Below are 17,501 nucleotides of genomic sequence, written 5' to 3'. Positions count from 1 at the left end.
ACACCTTTTTGCAACCGTTCCTGCACACCACAAGCATCCGTTTGACACGCTCATTATCACGATAAGTACTACCTGCTATCAATCCATCTCCAGAAACTGCCTGATGCTTGCAAATGTCACCGCCGTCGTTGCTAAGCAAGCCGCTCTTAAGGGCATTGGATATCTTCTCAAGCGTGCCGTATCAGACGAAGACGACCTACCCGATGTGACCACTCCCGATCCCGAGGAGGACGCTGACCCCGTTACCGAGGAGATGTTCTCTTCGTGGGCTCTTTTCATTCTTCTATTCCTCCTATGTCTGGCGTTGTGGTCGTCATACTATCTACAGCAACGCCGCATCAAGGCAATTCACGAGACGGTGTTGTCTATATTTTACGGAATGGTTGTGGGGTTGATTATTCGAGTGGCCCCTGGCCATTACATCCAAGACGCAGTGAAGTTCAAGTCGGGCTACTTTTTCAATATTTTGTTACCGCCTATCATTTTGAATTCGGGTTATGAGCTACATCAGGCCAATTTTTTCAGAAACATCGGCTCCATCTTGACCTTTGCCATACCGGGAACGTTTATATCCGCCTTGGTCCTTGGCGTGATCTTGTACATCTGGACGGCATTGGGCGTTGATGGCGTCAAGCTCGAGTTTGTTGATACTTTGGCTGTCGGTGCTACCTTGTCTGCCACCGATCCAGTCACCATCTTGTCCATCTTCAATGCCTATAAGGTGGACCCAAAGCTTTACACGATCATTTTTGGAGAGTCGCTCTTGAATGATGCTATTTCCATTGTCATGTTCGAAACATGCGCCAAGTTCCACGGCAAAAAAGTCACCTTCTCCTCCTTCTTTGAAGGTGTGGCATTATTCTTAATGACCTTCACGATTTCCACTTTTATCGGCATTGCAATTGGTATCATTGTGGCCTTGATCTTGAAACACTCGCACATCAGGCGCTATCCGCAAATCGAAACTTGTTTAGTTTTGCTCTTCGCCTACCAATCATACTTCTTTTCCAATGGTGCCCACATGTCTGGAATTGTCTCTTTGCTTTTCTGCGGCATCACCTTGAAGCACTATGCTTACTTCAACATGTCCAGACGAACACAAATCGCCACAAAATATATCTTTCAGTTTCTTGCTCAGCTATCGGAAAACTTTATCTTTATCTACTTGGGTTTGTCCTTGTTCACTGAGGTTGAGTTGGTATTCAAGCCATTATTGATTATTGTCACTTTTATTTCCATCTGTATCGCCCGTTGGTGTGCTGTGTTCCCTCTCTCTAGGCTCTTGAACTTCCTTTATCGTTCGAGATTCGAAAGATTTAGCAGAAACACCGTCATGTCTGGTGGCATCTCTTCCCAGTCTCAACCAGAAGATATAAGCCATCTGTATCAAATGATGATATTCTGGGCCGGATTAAGAGGTGCGGTTGGTGTTGCCTTGGCTTTAGGTATCCAAGGTGAAGCCAAGTGGACTCTTCTAGCAACGGTGTTGGTTGTTGTCGTACTCACCGTCATCTTTTTTGGAGGCACCACAGCTTCTATGCTTGAAATACTAGGTATTAAAGTTGGTTGTGTGGAAGAGAATGACTCTGACGATGAGTTTGACATTGAAGCACCTAGAGTTGCTCTTGAATCTACCCCAAGTGTTAACATCATGGGTAGTCGAAGATACGAAAACAATCCTTACGCTAACGGCAATTCAAGCACCAACTTCAGAAATACCAGCAACACGAGTCTTCCGTACATAAAGAACTCCAGTCTACTGAACTCAAGGAATAATTCACAGCCTGACCTAGCCAACGATGATGATGAGTTGAATGGAAGTGATGTCGACGACATGTTGACGACCTCCAACAACTTGCCTGGAGCGAACTCTTCATCTGCCGCTCAAGTAAACAATGGTATATTGGGGGCTTTCTTGAGTGCAGAGGAGCATGCGAAATGGTTTACGAAGTTCGATGAAGAGGTTTTGAAGCCTGTTCTCCTAGACAAAATGCCCGGTCAACGCGGAAATGACAACAATGACGGCTCACCTGTTTGAGTTCTTTGTCATTTTTTCTTGACACAAAAACTTACACATGATTCACGGTAAAAGATCACAGGTAAGATATATATTAAAGGTTGCTGTTTAGTAATACAAGTCGGAAGGATTTCTCTCTTTTTGTTGCTGAGCGATGGATGCGTCAATAACCCACTTGGCGAGTTTAAAAGCTCTGGATGACAACAGCAAGTCGTTGAGCTTGTGATTGTATTTAACACAAAGATGGAAAAACTGCTGGATTGTCAAGTCATGCAATAGTGCAATTAGATGCTGCCTGGTAGCGTGCTCATTCTCTCTTTGCTCCTTCGTGAGGTACACTGAAGCAGGCAAAATGTCCGTGTAATTAGCACATGCTCTTATTGGCCTTTCTAGGAGGTTCAACACCTCACTTATATGGGCTCCTGTGACGGTGTTGTTTCGATCTTCTTCCACAGCATGCATCAAAATCCCGGCCAAGGCAATGACAGCATTCCCGTAGTTGACAGGATTCACCACCCTAGACTCTGTATCTCTTTTGAGAGTGATTCTGAATAAGACACCAATACTAGAATCAAGAACCTCATTTCTATATTCAGTGTAGTATTGTTGAAGAAGAGCCACCTTGTTCGTGAAGCCCTTGGGTTTCGATCTGGACTCTTGTGGGTTGAGATAGACGGACAAGTATTTGTGTGCTGGTTTAAGAACATTATCGATGATCATTTTTCCGAATGGACTCTTCTCCATGCGAGTGTAAAATGATGGCTTTGAAGGAGCTACCTCCTCATACCTCTTAAGAGGGCTAGAGGAAGCATCAAAAAGCGGCTGAGTGGTGTCTGATGTTGTATTGAATGAGTTGCCAAATAAGAAGGAATCCTTATTTTCGGTGAGGGGCTCTTCAGTTTTGGTGCTTTCTTGGGAGCCTCGAAGTGCCTTCATATCAGATTCAGAACGATAGTTGACCCTTGAAGACGTTTCTTTGATCACCAATGCACACTCATCAAGAATTGCTGGCCACACAAATCCTGCTACCGAGTGAGCATTATAGATAGCTTTACGTCTTTTGACCCCTTCTGGATCGTCGGTAGTGGCCAAATAGGCCAATTCCTGGAACGCCGTCAACCTGCTTATTTGGTTCTCAGGCTCCACATCACGTAAACATGACAAGATCGTGCTGATAGGGTCGGCACTATAACTGCTTATGGGCTTCTTCCCGTCCAAGCAGCCAATGGTGGCGTAGGTATCGTAGACATGATTGACGATTTCCCAGAGCAAAAACACAAAAAACGACACAAACGAGATGTTGAACAAAGTCCTGAAGCCAATGTGGAACCTTGGAATCGTCAGGTCCAACGAGAGAATCGTGAAAAATAACCAATTGATCTTGTAGATAGTGGACCTGATCACCCAGTACACTACTGGAGAGCTCACCAAAGTGACGGTATTAAACAAAACAGCGTGCCCCAAAAGCGAAGGGAACTTCGTGAACAACACACTGTCCGGTCTAATATGGTTCACGCCGTACCTGAACTGAAGTCGGTTTCTTTGAAACACAATGTGCTGCACCGTATACATCAAGGCAACATAATAAGCATGAAACCAGAAATACACCCACTCGTCGTTGATTGCCGGCCTTCTCCGGAACTCTTTGGCAACAATGCTATACTGCGACCTCAAGGGCAATTGCAACATGAACAAGCCGTAGATCATGTACGAGGAGCCCAAGTAAAAGAGCAAGCTGGTGACATAGCGACGGGTGAATACGCTGCGGACAATCTGCTGCGCCAAAGTTTTGCTTTTGCTGTATTCAACAGTCGCATTAGAGTTTCGGCAAAGCTTTACGAGAAACAAGGCCAAGTACAAAAGGAGCCCTCTGAAGGTGAAGGTGTAGGCTAGGTTTCTCCAGATGCTCATGTAAGGAAATGCCAAAATGAAGCTTGCCCCTAGGGCCAAAAGAAACGCAATCTTGTTCCAGTAGCGCAATCGCTTCTCAAACACTTTCTTGAAGTAGTGTTGGTACGATGTGATCCGCTTTGGCGGTGGTTTTAAAGAACCAGACATGCTTCAGTTTTGACAGTAGGGGTGTGAATGGCTCTGTTTAAGCAGAGACTCGGTAGGCGGGTAATGTGCAGGTCATGGACATAAAGTGGTTGCAAAATCATGATTTCCTTGGTTTCGTTGATCCTTGATTTCGCTTATGTGTGTTGAACTACTCATCAGGACCATCGTCATCGTACTAGCGCTTGTTGACAATCTATTTACATGTTCACGCATCCTTGTTGAGCTCCGCTTGGGCATCTCTCCGAAGCTTCTCGTTCTCTCCGCTCAATGTATCCTTTACTGTCTCAAGACCGGGCTGGCCATCAATCTCACCAAATGCAGCATCCTTGATCATTCTCTCGTTGATCTTCGAGTTGGCGTATGCATTGCTGTACCCGAAGAGCTTGTCCTCCACTAATCTCTCGTTGCTCTCGAACTGACCAACCTTCACCTCAAATGCTTCTCTGACAGCCTCCTCCAACTCTTCTTCGGTGGTGATGAAGTTGGCGGACGCATGGTACAACTCTAACAACTCGTTGGCCTTCTGTTCCTTGATCTTCAACTCCAGTAACCTTCTGTTCAACGCTCTTTGCTCTTCGTTGATGGCTTTCTCTTCTGGAGTTCTGGGCCTCATAATTGGTCCCTTGAGATACGAGTCTATCGTGGGTAACGTCAACTTGGTAGCCTCACTATCTTCGTGCACCTTATCCTCGGCCTTATGCTTCTCCTCCAATTCGTGCTTTCTTGCCTTGAGCTTTTCTAGCCTCTCGAGTCTTCTCGCCTCAGTCAAATACGCATCCCTTAAATGCTCTTTTCTGATCTGATCTCTCTTGTACGCCCACAACTCATCGCCTTGTAGCTTACTGGGGTCCACATCTGGAGTCTTCAACTCGATTCTTCTCTTGATAACCTCCTCAACTGGGATGATCTGCTTTGGGGCAGGCTGACGGGCAACACGACGACCGTTAATTTTAGGGGTAGGCACTCCTTCAGCATAACCTTGTTCTAGTTTAGCCTCTTGCTTTTTCACATACTCCGGTGGAGGTGTGATGGGGTTCTTGAAAATGGGCCTCAATTTCGGCAAGATACCTGACTTGCCACCGTATTTAAGGGCGCCCTTGCCCAAGCTTACTGATGTAGGATGCATGGCCCTAGATTGATTACAGTTGGTCTTGCGTGCCCTTGGAAAAAGTTTTGTATGTTTCCGTCGTGCGCGCACCTAAAGCACTCAGATTATATCACTCCTTTCCCCATGCTTCATATAGCGCAGCCAGGGCTGCCTTACCTATTTTTTTGTTTCCCACATGATTCCCAAACATTTTAAACATCAATTGAGCTTTTTCGTCCTCTTCCAATTCCGAGTTTTCTAGGTAGTACTCTATGAGCCGTCGTGGCGTCTGGAAGTAGTTTTGTATCACCACAGCTTTTTCCAAGGAGATTCCTCGCACCAGCATGAGCATCAAGATGAACATCTCCTTCACCGTCATCATATCTGATTTGGACAAGACAGCCTGGTAAGCGGGAAACGAATGGACGCATTCGTATTTTGTTCTTCGAGATTCAAATTTCTCTCTGAATGCTTGTAGCACTTCAGAGTATTGGGCTTGGTTCTCCAATGAAGCAGGTCGAAGTACAATAAGTCGGATCTTGGAGTACCTTTCTTGTAAGATGTTGGTTATGGCGACTACCCAGTCGACAATATCATCTGACTTTCTGAATCGCTCAAAAAACAACTTGGAGACCGTCATGATCATGGAGATCGCCGTTTGGATTGAATTTTTCATCTCCAAAATCCGGTCCATGTCACATAGACCACCCTCTTCGACAATGTAGTAGACGTTCTTCAACGCAGACTTTTGCAAACGATTCTTCTGCTCAACGAACCTTCCATCTTTGATCGAAATGGCCAAGTCGTCGATTCGTTTCCTCTCACACACGTAGTTGAGCACCACCTCTTTGCCAGTATGCTTGTGTCTTGCTATCCACAAGATGTCCCCCACAGAAAGCGCCCGAACATCGCACGAGATATTGTGATGGGAAACTCTTTTTTGAAAGAAATCTCTTTCTGTTTGCGACCGCATTTCTCTTGTGTCAAACAATACGGCCACCTCGTAGTCCTCAGGGTTCCATACATCGTAAGGCACATTCCTGTAAATCTTTCGAGCAGCATCGTGATTCAATTTAGTTCTTAAGGGACTCGATGGAGTATCCATCTGCAGCTGTGGTATGAAAGACAGCTCTGGGGTAACTCGAACGCCATTGTCAAAGCTCAAATCCACTGTTGGTGCTGGAGACGAGTGAATGTCTTCCTGCTGCATGATCACACGAGCCATCGCCACACCAGACTCAGTAAGTAAATATAGTTTTGGCGCCCTTCCCACACACTCAACTAGCTCTCGATTCATAAGGGTCTTGATGCCGTCCCACGCAGAATAGAAGTCTCTGGCTGCTGGGTTGGCTGTGAAGGAGTGGTCGCAGTACTGAGAGGCGCTTTCAATAATGTCCTCTTTCCTTAGACCCTTTTCCATTCCTTTGTTCCTATATAATGCTATTAGTATGGCCCAAGAACCAGATCTGCGTTTGGGCACCCACAGGCTCCTGCGTTTGGGCACCCACAGGCTCCTGCGTTTGGGCTTTTTCTTCGATGTCTCATCATCTAGCTCATGTGCTCTCTTCCCGCCCACTCTCTCCTCCAAAAACGACGCAAATCCTTCTGGAAACGGGAGGTTCTCTCCCTCGCAGTGCTTCTTGAGCTTCGAACAGAGAAACTCAAACGTTTTCTGGCCCACACACGAGATCTGCCGTAGATGTTTCGCGTTCTCAATGGGTTGCGAGTGGTTTTTGACATTGTTGAACGCCTTAGTATAGGCGAATCCCAATTTGGAACCTTTCTTCGTGAGCTCAGCTGCGTGGGCTTCGAGCCATCCTGCAAATAGCAGGTTCAAATCGAGTTCAGCCATGGGTTCATAAGGTGGTTGTTGATGTTGGTGTGCACACATTGGGAGTAAGCAGGGCGCGTTAGTATGGAATGTCGTAGGAAGATGATGTAAGAAAGAGAAGAGTAATGGAGAGGGAAGCAATAAAAAGAAATAATTTAAGGTTACGATTAAGGTGAGAGTAAATGGCTCTTCTGTGTTCTCAAAGTTGATGAAAGGGTACTACTTCAGAGACCATTGTTTTCGCAGCCATATAACGACACTGATCACTTTGTTCAAATTGTGCAATTCAGATAACACCAAATTCTCAAAAGATCAAGGCATATTGACAATGATTACCGTTTTCAGGAATTTGGAATTTTTATTTTTTTTTTTTCCTTTATTGAGAAGGTAATTGCTGCTTCTTCGGTAACTTGAAGGAAATTTACTCTCAAAAGGCAACTTGTGGAGCAACTCCAAGCTCCTTTGCCCCCTTTTGTGTCGACTTATAGGTCAAGCTCAACTATAAATAGAAGTATATATCTCTTTTCAAAACTTGAAGAACAACTTCGAAGATGGAGACTAGAGCCGAGGAATGGATAAACGTCGAAATCAAATTGGAAAGTATTGAATCGGAACGCACAAAGGAGACATTGAACCAACCTAGCGAATCAGTTTCAAACAGAGTCGGGTCTCATGATCGTTCAAAACATTCGAAACTGGTCAATAATGGTGTAAAAATTTCAAAACTGCGGATCTTATATTGCGTTCTGTTCCTCATCTTCTTTTCGTCTAACGTCTCTTATTATATTGGGCCTAGAGTATCATCCCCTGCTTTTGCCTCATACCAAATTGAGGAGACCTCTGCTACCACCTGGCCAAATATCACTTCAACGGTTTTAAGCCTGCTTGAAAAATTTGTGCCTGATTCATCTGACAGACTTGCAGAATTCTTCCCGAATGTGACAGCTGGTGACTCAAGATATCAATGGTACTACGACAAATTGTGCTTGAACAAGACATGTGTGAAGCCCGACATATGGGACGGGAACATATTTATTGCTTTAATGGCATTGAAGGCAGCACAAGAAGGAAAAGTCGACGATTTGCAGAAGTACTTTTCAAAGTTTACACACATCTTTTCGGGAGTACGTAAAGAAGCTGAGGACAAGATTAAGGAGTTCGAACGCTATCACAGAGACTATGATGCCTCAGCTGCTCGATTAATCAAAGGAATGGAACCACCAACGGGAGCTACTAGGCCTCTCGTCGAGATCGGCTTTTGGTTCTTTGATGCCATAGTATTGTTGATGTTCATATTCAGCTATATTGCTGCGAGGGCTGATGATGTTGCATTGCTCACCGTAATATGCATCGTTTGTCTGATAATTTCAACCATATTCACTTGCCCTGGGATTGTTAAACCACCTTATCCAGGTGTACTAGAGGAGAACGCCATCGGGATAAAGCAAGGTGGTCTCGTGATTAAATTCATCATCCTTGTGGTTTTGCAATTGATTTTCATATTTTCATCGATTGTGTATGCATAACTTTTAAAGAAGAAAGGAATGGCAGGAGGCCCCGTCACACATAAGCGCAAAACTGATAAAAAAATGAGTGCAGGAGCAAGCCACTAGAACACTATGTCGACAAAGTGGTTAAAGCAAATAATATCGAAATTTTTGTTGTTAAAGTGGACAGGGCCCAGACTCGCTAGACAGATTTGTTTGTGGACAGACAACGATGCCTCTTCTTTTAAGCCAGTTTTCCCAAAGTCCTAGATTGTTGCAAAAGTTGTAAAGATTTGAAAATTTGAAGATTTCTAGATATTGTCTAATACAGTATACGATTTTCCCTTCATTATGTTCTCTTCTCTTCTGTTTGCCAATTTGCAGCCATTCTACGCATATACTGCATCCACCAGACATCGCATCCCATAGTAACTACTATCAACCACTTCTTAATCTATATGTCAGGGAACAAAGCTGGCAATTGGCGAGACAAGCTACCGAAAGGGAAGCGTCGCTTGGACTTTGACGATGAGCCTGCTCCACCGAAAAAAGCGCCACCAAAAACCCAATCTGCATCACAGTCAAAACAACCTTCGGGAGGGCTCAATGTTGAAGTTCACCCTCTTCTACGAGACCTAGCATCGGTGCCACAGGCACAAAAGGGCCCAGGAAAACGCAAGGCTCGAAGTGTTTTTGATCCTGCGGCGTTGAATCCATACCTCAACCAGAGTGACGTGAGAGCACCCTTACACAGACCGAGGCCCCTCCAATTGAATCCTCAGGGAAAATACATTGCCCAGGGGGAACAGCTCAGAGAAAAGCTCAAAAAGGAGAAAGAGGAAGAGGAGCATAGACGAAGACTTAGAGAAAAAAACCTACTTCCCGACGAAAGTATTGGAGAACATCTATACCAGCGCCAGTTCCCTCCCCTCATAGAATGGTGGGACAGACCGTACCTTCAGACACGGCTGTATGACGATTTCAAGGGCGAATTTGTGCTAGACAACGAGGAGGCGCCCGTTTCAATTTATATCCAGCATCCAATGACCGTGCTGAACGAACGCCATGAGGTGGAACCAGGGTTGTTCCTCACGAAGAAGGAACTCAAACGGAAAAGAAGAAATGAGCGTCTTGCCCGACACCAGGAGAAACAGGATCGTATCAGACTTGGGCTTGACCCGCCACCGCCACCGAAAGTTAAGCTTTCTAACTTGATGAACGTACTCACTAACGAGGCCATCAAGGACCCTACAGGCGTGGAAATGAAGGTGCGTCAGCAGGTGGAGGAACGGTACAAGCAGCACATGAAAACGAACGAGGAGCGGCGTCTCACGCCCGAACAGCGGCACGAGAAAGCGAAGCAACGGCTCGAGCGGGACTTGGACCGAGGAATCTTCACCACAGTGTATCGGGTGGACTCTCTAGATAATAAGCAGCACCAGTTCAAGGTGGATATCAACGCCAAGCAGATGGAGCTTCATGGTGTGATGCTCTTCAATCCTAGATTTAACTTGGTCATTGTTGAGGGAGGAGAAAAGGCCATCAAGTTTTACAAAAGGTTGATGACCGCCAGAATCGACTGGAACGTGAAGAGCCAGACAGAGGGTTCCCCAGATTCGCAGCCAATCCTGCAACCATCCAAAAACTCATGTACTATAGTGTGGGAGGGCCAGATCAAGCAGCTTTCCTTCAAAAAGTGGCTGCGAATGTACACGTCTACAGACAATGAAGCCATTGACTTGCTAGCACGCTTTGGAGCTGACAATTATTGGCGGGAGGCAGCGGCAATGTGAGTTGGAGAAGTGGTGGTCATGACCGGGTCTTGCACATAAGCAGGGGACCCACCAACCATTAGCTCTCCATGCTCGGACCAGCCTCCACAAGCTACTTCTTCAGGAAACTCACAATTGAACAAGAATGGCGGGCGCAGAATACAAGATCTTTGGCAGGCCAGTGAAGCCGCACGTGGTATGTGAAATTTTTATCTCCAGACCTTGCTCAATGGCAACATACTAACATTCAGCTTTCTCTCCTCACTTTGGGTGCCGTGGTAGGCATTGCCTTGTGGCCAGGGCAGAAAAAGGCCAAGAAGGAGGTTGTGGACCAGACGACCAAAGGCCCCAAACCCGGTGACAAGGATGAAGAGTTCGACTTCCAAAAGATCATCAAGTATGTATCGATATGCTGATTGAGCAAGTGCGCAAGAGTAGCAAAAAACAATACTAACCTTATAGCGACTTCACCAAAGACGAAAAATAGATCTTCTGAGACACTTCATAAACGAAAAATATAAAATTTATTACTCGTTTGTCGTTCATTGACGTAGTCGAGCCCCCTCTGATTATTTTGTGGGGAATCATGACCACCAGCAAGAGCCATTTACTACAAAAGTTCAAGCTCTACAATCGATGTCATGGACATATCAGCCTCCTCTTATGCCTATAAAGTCTTTCCTATTTCTTTCCTGTTGTTGCTTTCCCGTCCCTCTTACAACTTTTCTTCGTGACTAGGCACCATCACAACTCTTCCCACCACTTCTCCTCTTTCCAACTTGTCCATCCACATGGGTAACTCGTCCATTGGCGCCTCTTGAACCACGGGCTTCAACACGCCCGTGAGATCCACTCCATGATCTCCATCTGTTCCAGCGACGTACCGCCAAAGTTGTAGTAGACTGTCACATCACGCCTCGCCAAGTTATAGTTAGGCAACATCAACTTCGAGTTGCCCATGCCGACAACAACAATATGTCCGTTGGCTTTCACATATTCCACACACCCGTTGGCAGTAGCCTGGTAACCGACAAAATCGAAACATACATCGAACGACTCCGAGTCTTCATCAACATCATCTGCGCTGGTGTAGAATTCGCTGGCGCCAGACTGCAACGCAAGCTCTTTATTGGACGCTTTTTTGTCTATGGAGACAATGTGGCAGCCATAAGTCCTCAAGATCTGAAGAGCGTTGAGTCCAAGCCCGCCAGCACCAAACACCAACACTTTGGCCGTTGGATTGAGCACATGACGAACTTTCTTGATTGCATGGAACGGTGTAAGAATGGCGTCCGACGCCAGCGCAGCCTGGGCAAATGTAACGTTGTCTGGAATTGGAAGCAAGCACCTCACCTCCTTCACCACAAGGTACGACTGGAACCCGCCGTCGCTGAAGATGCCAAACCCGCCCCGAGCTCTCGAGCACTGGTTGTCTTTTCCGTTTCGACAATCCACACAGACTCCACACGCCATGCCAATAAGCAAAGCACACCTTTGGCCAACCTCGTACCTTGGGTCGTCGGTGAGAGCCAGTCCTACCTCGGCAATTGTTCCACATACCTCGTGACCCATCACCATTCTGTCCATTGGTGGCGATTGAGACATGAGAATGTGGATGTCTGAGTGGCAGATTCCTGCTGCCTCGATCTTGAGCAATACCTCGTTGGCGCCGGGGGTTGGAATGGGACAGTTGTCCCAGCGCTGAATCTTTCTTTTTCCCCTCTCGAAGCCGTAAGCCGTCTGAGTCGCTGGCATGAGTAAACGTTAAATGAATCTGGGTGTATCTTTGGATTTGAGTTCCAGTGGGGATGCTTGCATTATATAGGAACTCCGGATTTACTTCGGAAATTTCCCCCGCAGACTTTTTCGCAGCCATTTCTCTCTACACTGGAACCGGAAATTAGTATGGGGAAGCCGAGGAGGAGGAAGAGGAGGAGGAAGGCGCTGGCTGAGTCGTCGATCTAAGGGCCTAATTTGCCCGGCTATTTTGGAGTCTGTTGATGGAGGCTTGAGAATGGTGATTTTTTGGGAGACGAAAAGCTTTAGTGATGATATTGGAGACCGTTTTCGAAAGTTTAGATCGAACCTAAGGCCTCTAAGGCTGGATAAACTCAGAGGGGCTTCTCGCAATGATGGTTGATTAGAAGGGACTTGAGGAAGGAAATAGAAGGGCTCTTCGATACTTGTTAGTGTGCAGATGGCGGTCCAATAGTTCTTCTTACGTACTCAGTAAGTCCATCGCTGCTCAGACCGTTGCATTATAAATGCGTCGGTTGTCTTTGGAGAGAGAATGAGTAGATGTGCAATTCGAAAGCCATTCCTGAAGACATCCGCTCCAAGATTCATTGTAGATGCTTTGAACCTACTCTGAAACCGTTGAGCTCACCTGAAGACAGATGTTTAGGGGTATGGACTCAGAACAATCCTGGCGATGCTTTCCAATAAATCCACCATCTTTGCTTATTGTCGTCGCAATATGAGCACTCAATTCTGTCAACTCCTCAAGACCAGTGTATATACATGCGTGGCTTGTATTGATCCAGAAGAGTGAACTTACCTTCTAAAAGTTTAAAAGAAATCAGGCAAAATTTGATATTATCTTTTCTTCTCACAGGACGAAGGTGTCAGCCCAGAGTTTGCTCTGTATCGGTCTCGCCTCCCCTAAATGCTCAACTAGCATCACTTAAAGAACCACTAAATCAGTCCAAAATCACCCCTTATCTACAAAACGTACCTGAATCGGCTACCTGGATGCCTAATTTGTTCAATTCCACAACCACGTACTCAAGTCCAGTCCACACATTGACCAGCATTCCACAGCAATCAACTTCGATCGGTCACAAACAGGAACTGGATCCACACAATTAATATGCCCTAACAGGAAATTCGTCAACACCTCACGACACACAGATACACGTCCACGATACACGTTCTTAGCGGCCCACGCGAGCGCGTTCGATGAAATTGGTTATAGATGTACTATCCTGAGAGGCATGAGAAAGAAAAAGCCAAAAACCAATATCAATGTTAGCCAGATGTGAAACAAGGTAAACTGGATCAGAATCTCCCCAAATCAAGGGCTTCCTCGTTATTGTTACCCGATGAGGATGTTTTGATTGTGTTATCAGGCATAAGGAAGCCTGTTTGCAGCCGTATACAAACAACCTGTGTCGAAGGCGCTCCGATCCGGAGACCCACCCGGAAATCGTAAAGAGAGCTAAAAAGTAACAACTTGACGATGTGGACGTGTTATGGAGAACGTGGTCGTGTCAACTTTGAAAAGAACGTGGACCAGTAATTGAAGAATAATTCATTACGGTTTTACAGTTCAGCGTAGAACACAGGGTGGAAAAAGACCCAATGAGAGAGGTAAAACAACACTATAAGTTAGTGAAAATACAAGACCAGGCTACAATTCCCACACTGCTCAGGTCAATTCATTAACCGAATGCTACTTCTCTTGTTAAGAGTGGAGGGTTTCTATTTCTCAGGTCTTCTGGGTGTCTATATCAGTCTATGTGGGTCTTTTCGCAGCCATTCTTCGACATTTGTAAGCAACATTGTTCAGTACAAAGGAAAAGCAAAGCCCATGACAAATCCACTCAAATCAACCTTTCTAATTTCACCTTCTAAACCTCCATCTTGAAAATCCTCTATTTTCTCCTGAAAACCGTTCACTTTCCTTTTTCTTCCCTCCACCCAATGACAGAGGTAACCGAGATTGCTGCCTCTTACGCGGTACTCGTGCTCATATCTTGTGTCGCGCGACACGCCTTGTGATCCCCCGACGGGTTTGTTTTGATTTGTAACAAAATTTTCTGTGCACACGCGTACTATATATTCAGGCCGCCTGCTCTTTCCTACCGGTTTTTCCTGACTTTTTTTGATCATCCTCCTTTTCCTCCCACCATGTACGTCTACAAGAGAGACGGCCACAAGGAGCCCGTGCGCTTCGACAAAATCACCGCCAGAGTGCAGAGGTTGTGCTACGGCTTGGACACGGAGCATGTCGATGCCGTTGCCATCACCCAGAGAGTGATCTCGGGAGTCTACCAAGGAGTTACCACCATCGAGTTGGACAACTTGGCTGCTGAGACCGCCGCCTACATGACGACCATCCACCCAGACTATGCGATTTTGGCTGCCAGAATAGCGGTGTCGAACTTGCACAAGCAGACCACCAAGCAGTTCTCCCAGGTGGCCAAGATCTTGTGGGAGTACGTCAACCCAAAGACCGGCTTGCACTCGCCCATGATTTCCAAAGAGACTTATGACATCATCTGTGAGCACGAGAACGAGTTGAACTCGGCCATAGTCTACGACAGAGACTTCAACTACAATTACTTCGGCTTCAAGACCTTGGAGAGGTCCTACTTGCTTAGAGTGAATGGGAAAGTTGCCGAAAGACCCCAGCACTTGCTCATGAGAGTTGCAGTTGGTATTCATGGCAAAGACATTGAGCGTGTCATCGAGACGTACAATTTGATGTCCCAGAGATACTTCACCCACGGTTCTCCAACTTTGTTCAACGCTGGTACTCCTAGCCCCCAGATGTCCTCTTGTTTCCTTGTTGCCATGAAGGAGGACTCCATCGATGGTATCTACGACACGTTGAAGACGTGTGCCTTGATTTCTAAGAGTGCTGGTGGTATCGGTTTGCACATCCACAACATCAGAGGCACTGGTGCTTACATTGCTGGAACAAACGGTACTTCCAACGGTATTATCCCCATGGTGCGTGTGTTCAACAACACTGCCCGTTACGTCGATCAGGGTGGTAACAAGAGACCTGGTGCCTTTGCTCTCTACTTGGAGCCATGGCACTCAGACATCTTTGACTTCATCGACATCAGAAAGAACCACGGTAAAGAAGAGATTAGAGCTAGAGACTTGTTCCCTGCTCTTTGGATCCCAGACTTGTTCATGAAGAGAGTCGAGCTGAATGGCGACTGGACTTTGTTTTCTCCTAACGAAGCTCCTGGCTTGGCTGACTGCTACGGTGACGAGTTCGTTGCCTTGTATGAAAAGTACGAAAAGGAAGGCCGTGGAAGGTCCACCATCAAGGCCCAGAAGCTTTGGTACTCCATCTTGGAGGCCCAGACCGAGACCGGTACTCCATTCATGTTGTACAAGGATGCCTGCAATCAAAAGACTAACCAGAAGAACTTGGGTATTATCAAGTCCTCCAACTTGTGTTGCGAGATTGTCGAGTATTCTTCTCCAGAGGAGGTTGCCGTGTGTAACTTGGCCTCTATTGCCTTGCCTTCTTTCGTCCAGAAGGACACCACTTCTTGCTGGTACGACTTTGACAAGTTGCACGAGGTGACCAAGGTTGTCACGAGAAACTTGAACAGAATTATTGACCGTAACTACTATCCAGTTGAGGAGGCCAGAAGATCCAACTTCAAGAACAGACCTATTGCGCTCGGTGTGCAAGGTCTCGCCGACGCGTTCATGAGCTTGAGATTGCCATTTGACTCGCAAGAAGCCAAGGAGTTGAACATCCAGATCTTCGAGACCATCTACCACGCTGCCGTCGAAGCTTCTATCGAGTTGGCAGCTGAGGAAGGTCCTTACGAGACCTATGAGGGATCTCCAGCATCCAAGGGCTTGTTGCAGTATGACTTGTGGGGCAGAAAGCCCACTGAGTTGTGGGATTGGGACACCTTGAAGCAGAAGATGGCCAAGCACGGACTCAGAAACTCGTTGCTCGTGGCACCAATGCCTACGGCATCTACTTCTCAAATCTTGGGTAACAACGAGTGTTTCGAGCCATACACCTCGAACATTTACTCGAGAAGAGTGCTTGCCGGTGAGTTCCAGATCGTCAACCCTCACATGTTGAAGGACTTGGTTGACTTGGGTATCTGGAACGATGCTATGAAGAACAACATTATTGCCAACAACGGGTCGATCCAGTCGTTGCCCAACGTGCCGGACGAGATCAAGGCATTGTACAAGACGGTGTGGGAGATCTCGCAGAAGCACATCATTGACATGGCAGCAGACAGAGCCGCGTTCATTGACCAGTCACAGTCGTTGAACATCCACATCAAGGACCCTACCATGGGTAAGTTGACGTCGATGCACTTCTACGGATGGAAGAAGGGATTGAAGACAGGGATGTACTACTTGAGAACACAGGCGGCGGCAGCGGCCATCCAGTTCACCATCGACAAGAACGCTGTTGGCGAGGCCGGAAAGACGGTTGCCCTCTTAGAGAAGTTGAACCAGAGAAAGTACCTTCCGAAGAGGCTTACAGGAGAGTCGCAGACCCCACTGCCCAACGTGACGAGTGTCAGCGAGGAGAACGCGCGTGCGGTGTCGACGGAGCCCTCATCGTTGGAGAATCTGGTTGCGGAGTTGCACATTGGGGAAAAGGCCGAGGAGAAGAAAGGTGAAGAGAAGCAAGACGGGGAGGAGAGCGACATCTACAGCTCGCAGGTGATTGCGTGTGCGATCAACAACCCAGAGTCGTGCACGATGTGCTCGGGATGAGCGCAAGGGAAAGCAGGAAGTAGTTTACCGGAAGGAATGTCAAGTTTAATGTTAATACCACGATAAGAGAGTTGTAGGCGGGGGAAGGCAGGCAGCTGCCACACAGGCCAGTGTGGAGCGCGGGTGTCTGCAGAGAACAACCGATGTCAAACAGGCGAAGGTAGCCACACGGCAAAGCCCCCATGAAAGCCCCCCAGAAGCCACATGATTAAAGGGCGATAAGATCACAAAAACTTCACACAGAGGGCACTTTTCACGAAATCATCTTCACCGTCTCGTCAACGTCAACTTCAAGGCAATCCCAGCATCTCGTTATTCGCAGCAGCCCGTCGCTCGATGACACATTGCGCGATCTCGGCGCGATGACATTCTTCCCGCAAGCGAGCAGCGAGCAAGCGCCCTTTTGTTTCGCCGGTTTCGCTCCCGGCCGAAGCCTTCTCACCGTACGGCTCCAGGCGGCACCGGCACCTAATAAGCACCCAGGGCTATCACCTGGCACCTGCCAATGACACACAAATAAAGTCACAAAAGAAAACCAAAAAAGCAAAATAACCACCGAGCAGCTTGAACAATTCGCCGTTTGGGGCCCCTTTCTGCTCTCAATCTGTCAACCTTGTGCTTGGCCTGTCAAAGTGCGTCTTGGCCCTGGCGCTGACCTTGGAGCTTGTTTCAGCATCACTGCGCGGGCCCATCGGGCCGGTCCCCTCTGGCGCCCTGGGATTGTTCTTTTTTTTTTGTCGCTCTCCTCCAC

At 46.9% G+C, this 17,501-nt stretch overlaps 9 protein-coding genes across 9 annotated transcripts; 5 read left to right on the top strand and 4 right to left on the bottom strand. All coding sequences in view use genetic code 12, as the record gives it.

The window, feature by feature from the left end:
- Positions 1-103: 103 nt before the first annotated feature.
- Positions 104-2,038, top strand: NHX1 (bifunctional K:H/Na:H antiporter NHX1; the record flags this gene model as incomplete). Its single annotated transcript, XM_029036810.2, has 1 exon — positions 104-2,038. One exon carries the CDS (start codon positions 104-106, stop codon positions 2,036-2,038), a length of 1,935 nt encoding a protein of 644 aa, XP_028888907.1.
- Positions 2,039-2,125: 87 nt separating this feature from the next.
- On the bottom strand, positions 2,126-4,075 carry CJI96_0004557 (uncharacterized protein; the record flags this gene model as incomplete). The annotated part of the gene is made up of 1 exon (XM_029036809.2): positions 2,126-4,075. One exon carries the CDS (start codon positions 4,073-4,075, stop codon positions 2,126-2,128), a length of 1,950 nt encoding a protein of 649 aa, XP_028888906.1.
- A 205-nt stretch (positions 4,076-4,280) lies between these two features.
- On the bottom strand, positions 4,281-5,201 carry CJI96_0004556 (mitochondrial 37S ribosomal protein PET123; the record flags this gene model as incomplete). The annotated part of the gene is made up of 1 exon (XM_029036808.2): positions 4,281-5,201. One exon carries the CDS (start codon positions 5,199-5,201, stop codon positions 4,281-4,283), a length of 921 nt encoding a protein of 306 aa, XP_028888905.1.
- Positions 5,202-5,292: 91 nt separating this feature from the next.
- On the bottom strand, positions 5,293-7,014 carry CJI96_0004555 (uncharacterized protein; the record flags this gene model as incomplete). Its single annotated transcript, XM_029036807.2, has 1 exon — positions 5,293-7,014. The coding sequence occupies one exon, from the start codon at positions 7,012-7,014 to the stop codon at positions 5,293-5,295; it is 1,722 nt and encodes a 573-aa protein (XP_028888904.2).
- A 530-nt stretch (positions 7,015-7,544) lies between these two features.
- Positions 7,545-8,519, top strand: CJI96_0004554 (uncharacterized protein; the record flags this gene model as incomplete). Its single annotated transcript, XM_029036806.2, has 1 exon — positions 7,545-8,519. The coding sequence occupies one exon, from the start codon at positions 7,545-7,547 to the stop codon at positions 8,517-8,519; it is 975 nt and encodes a 324-aa protein (XP_028888903.2).
- A 419-nt stretch (positions 8,520-8,938) lies between these two features.
- Positions 8,939-10,273, top strand: PRP3 (U4/U6-U5 snRNP complex subunit PRP3; the record flags this gene model as incomplete). Its single annotated transcript, XM_029036805.2, has 1 exon — positions 8,939-10,273. One exon carries the CDS (start codon positions 8,939-8,941, stop codon positions 10,271-10,273), a length of 1,335 nt encoding a protein of 444 aa, XP_028888902.2.
- A 124-nt stretch (positions 10,274-10,397) lies between these two features.
- On the top strand, positions 10,398-10,739 carry CJI96_0004552 (uncharacterized protein; the record flags this gene model as incomplete). The annotated part of the gene is made up of 3 exons (XM_029036804.2): positions 10,398-10,448; positions 10,504-10,649; positions 10,715-10,739. 3 exons carry the CDS (start codon positions 10,398-10,400, stop codon positions 10,737-10,739), a joined length of 222 nt encoding a protein of 73 aa, XP_028888901.1.
- A 344-nt stretch (positions 10,740-11,083) lies between these two features.
- CJI96_0004551 (zinc-binding dehydrogenase) lies at positions 11,084-12,007 on the bottom strand (the record flags this gene model as incomplete). The annotated part of the gene is made up of 1 exon (XM_029036803.2): positions 11,084-12,007. The coding sequence occupies one exon, from the start codon at positions 12,005-12,007 to the stop codon at positions 11,084-11,086; it is 924 nt and encodes a 307-aa protein (XP_028888900.2).
- Positions 12,008-14,161: 2,154 nt separating this feature from the next.
- RNR1 (ribonucleotide-diphosphate reductase subunit) lies at positions 14,162-16,750 on the top strand (the record flags this gene model as incomplete). Its single annotated transcript, XM_029036802.2, has 1 exon — positions 14,162-16,750. One exon carries the CDS (start codon positions 14,162-14,164, stop codon positions 16,748-16,750), a length of 2,589 nt encoding a protein of 862 aa, XP_028888899.2.
- Positions 16,751-17,501: the final 751 nt, after the last annotated feature.

The sequence above is a fragment of the Candidozyma auris genome, chromosome 5, assembly GCF_003013715.1.
Source record: "Candidozyma auris chromosome 5, complete sequence".
Taxonomy (NCBI): domain Eukaryota; kingdom Fungi; phylum Ascomycota; class Pichiomycetes; order Serinales; family Metschnikowiaceae; genus Candidozyma; species Candidozyma auris.
The sequence above is the reverse complement of the archived record's forward strand: the minus strand, read 5'-3'. Positions and strand labels throughout refer to the sequence as shown.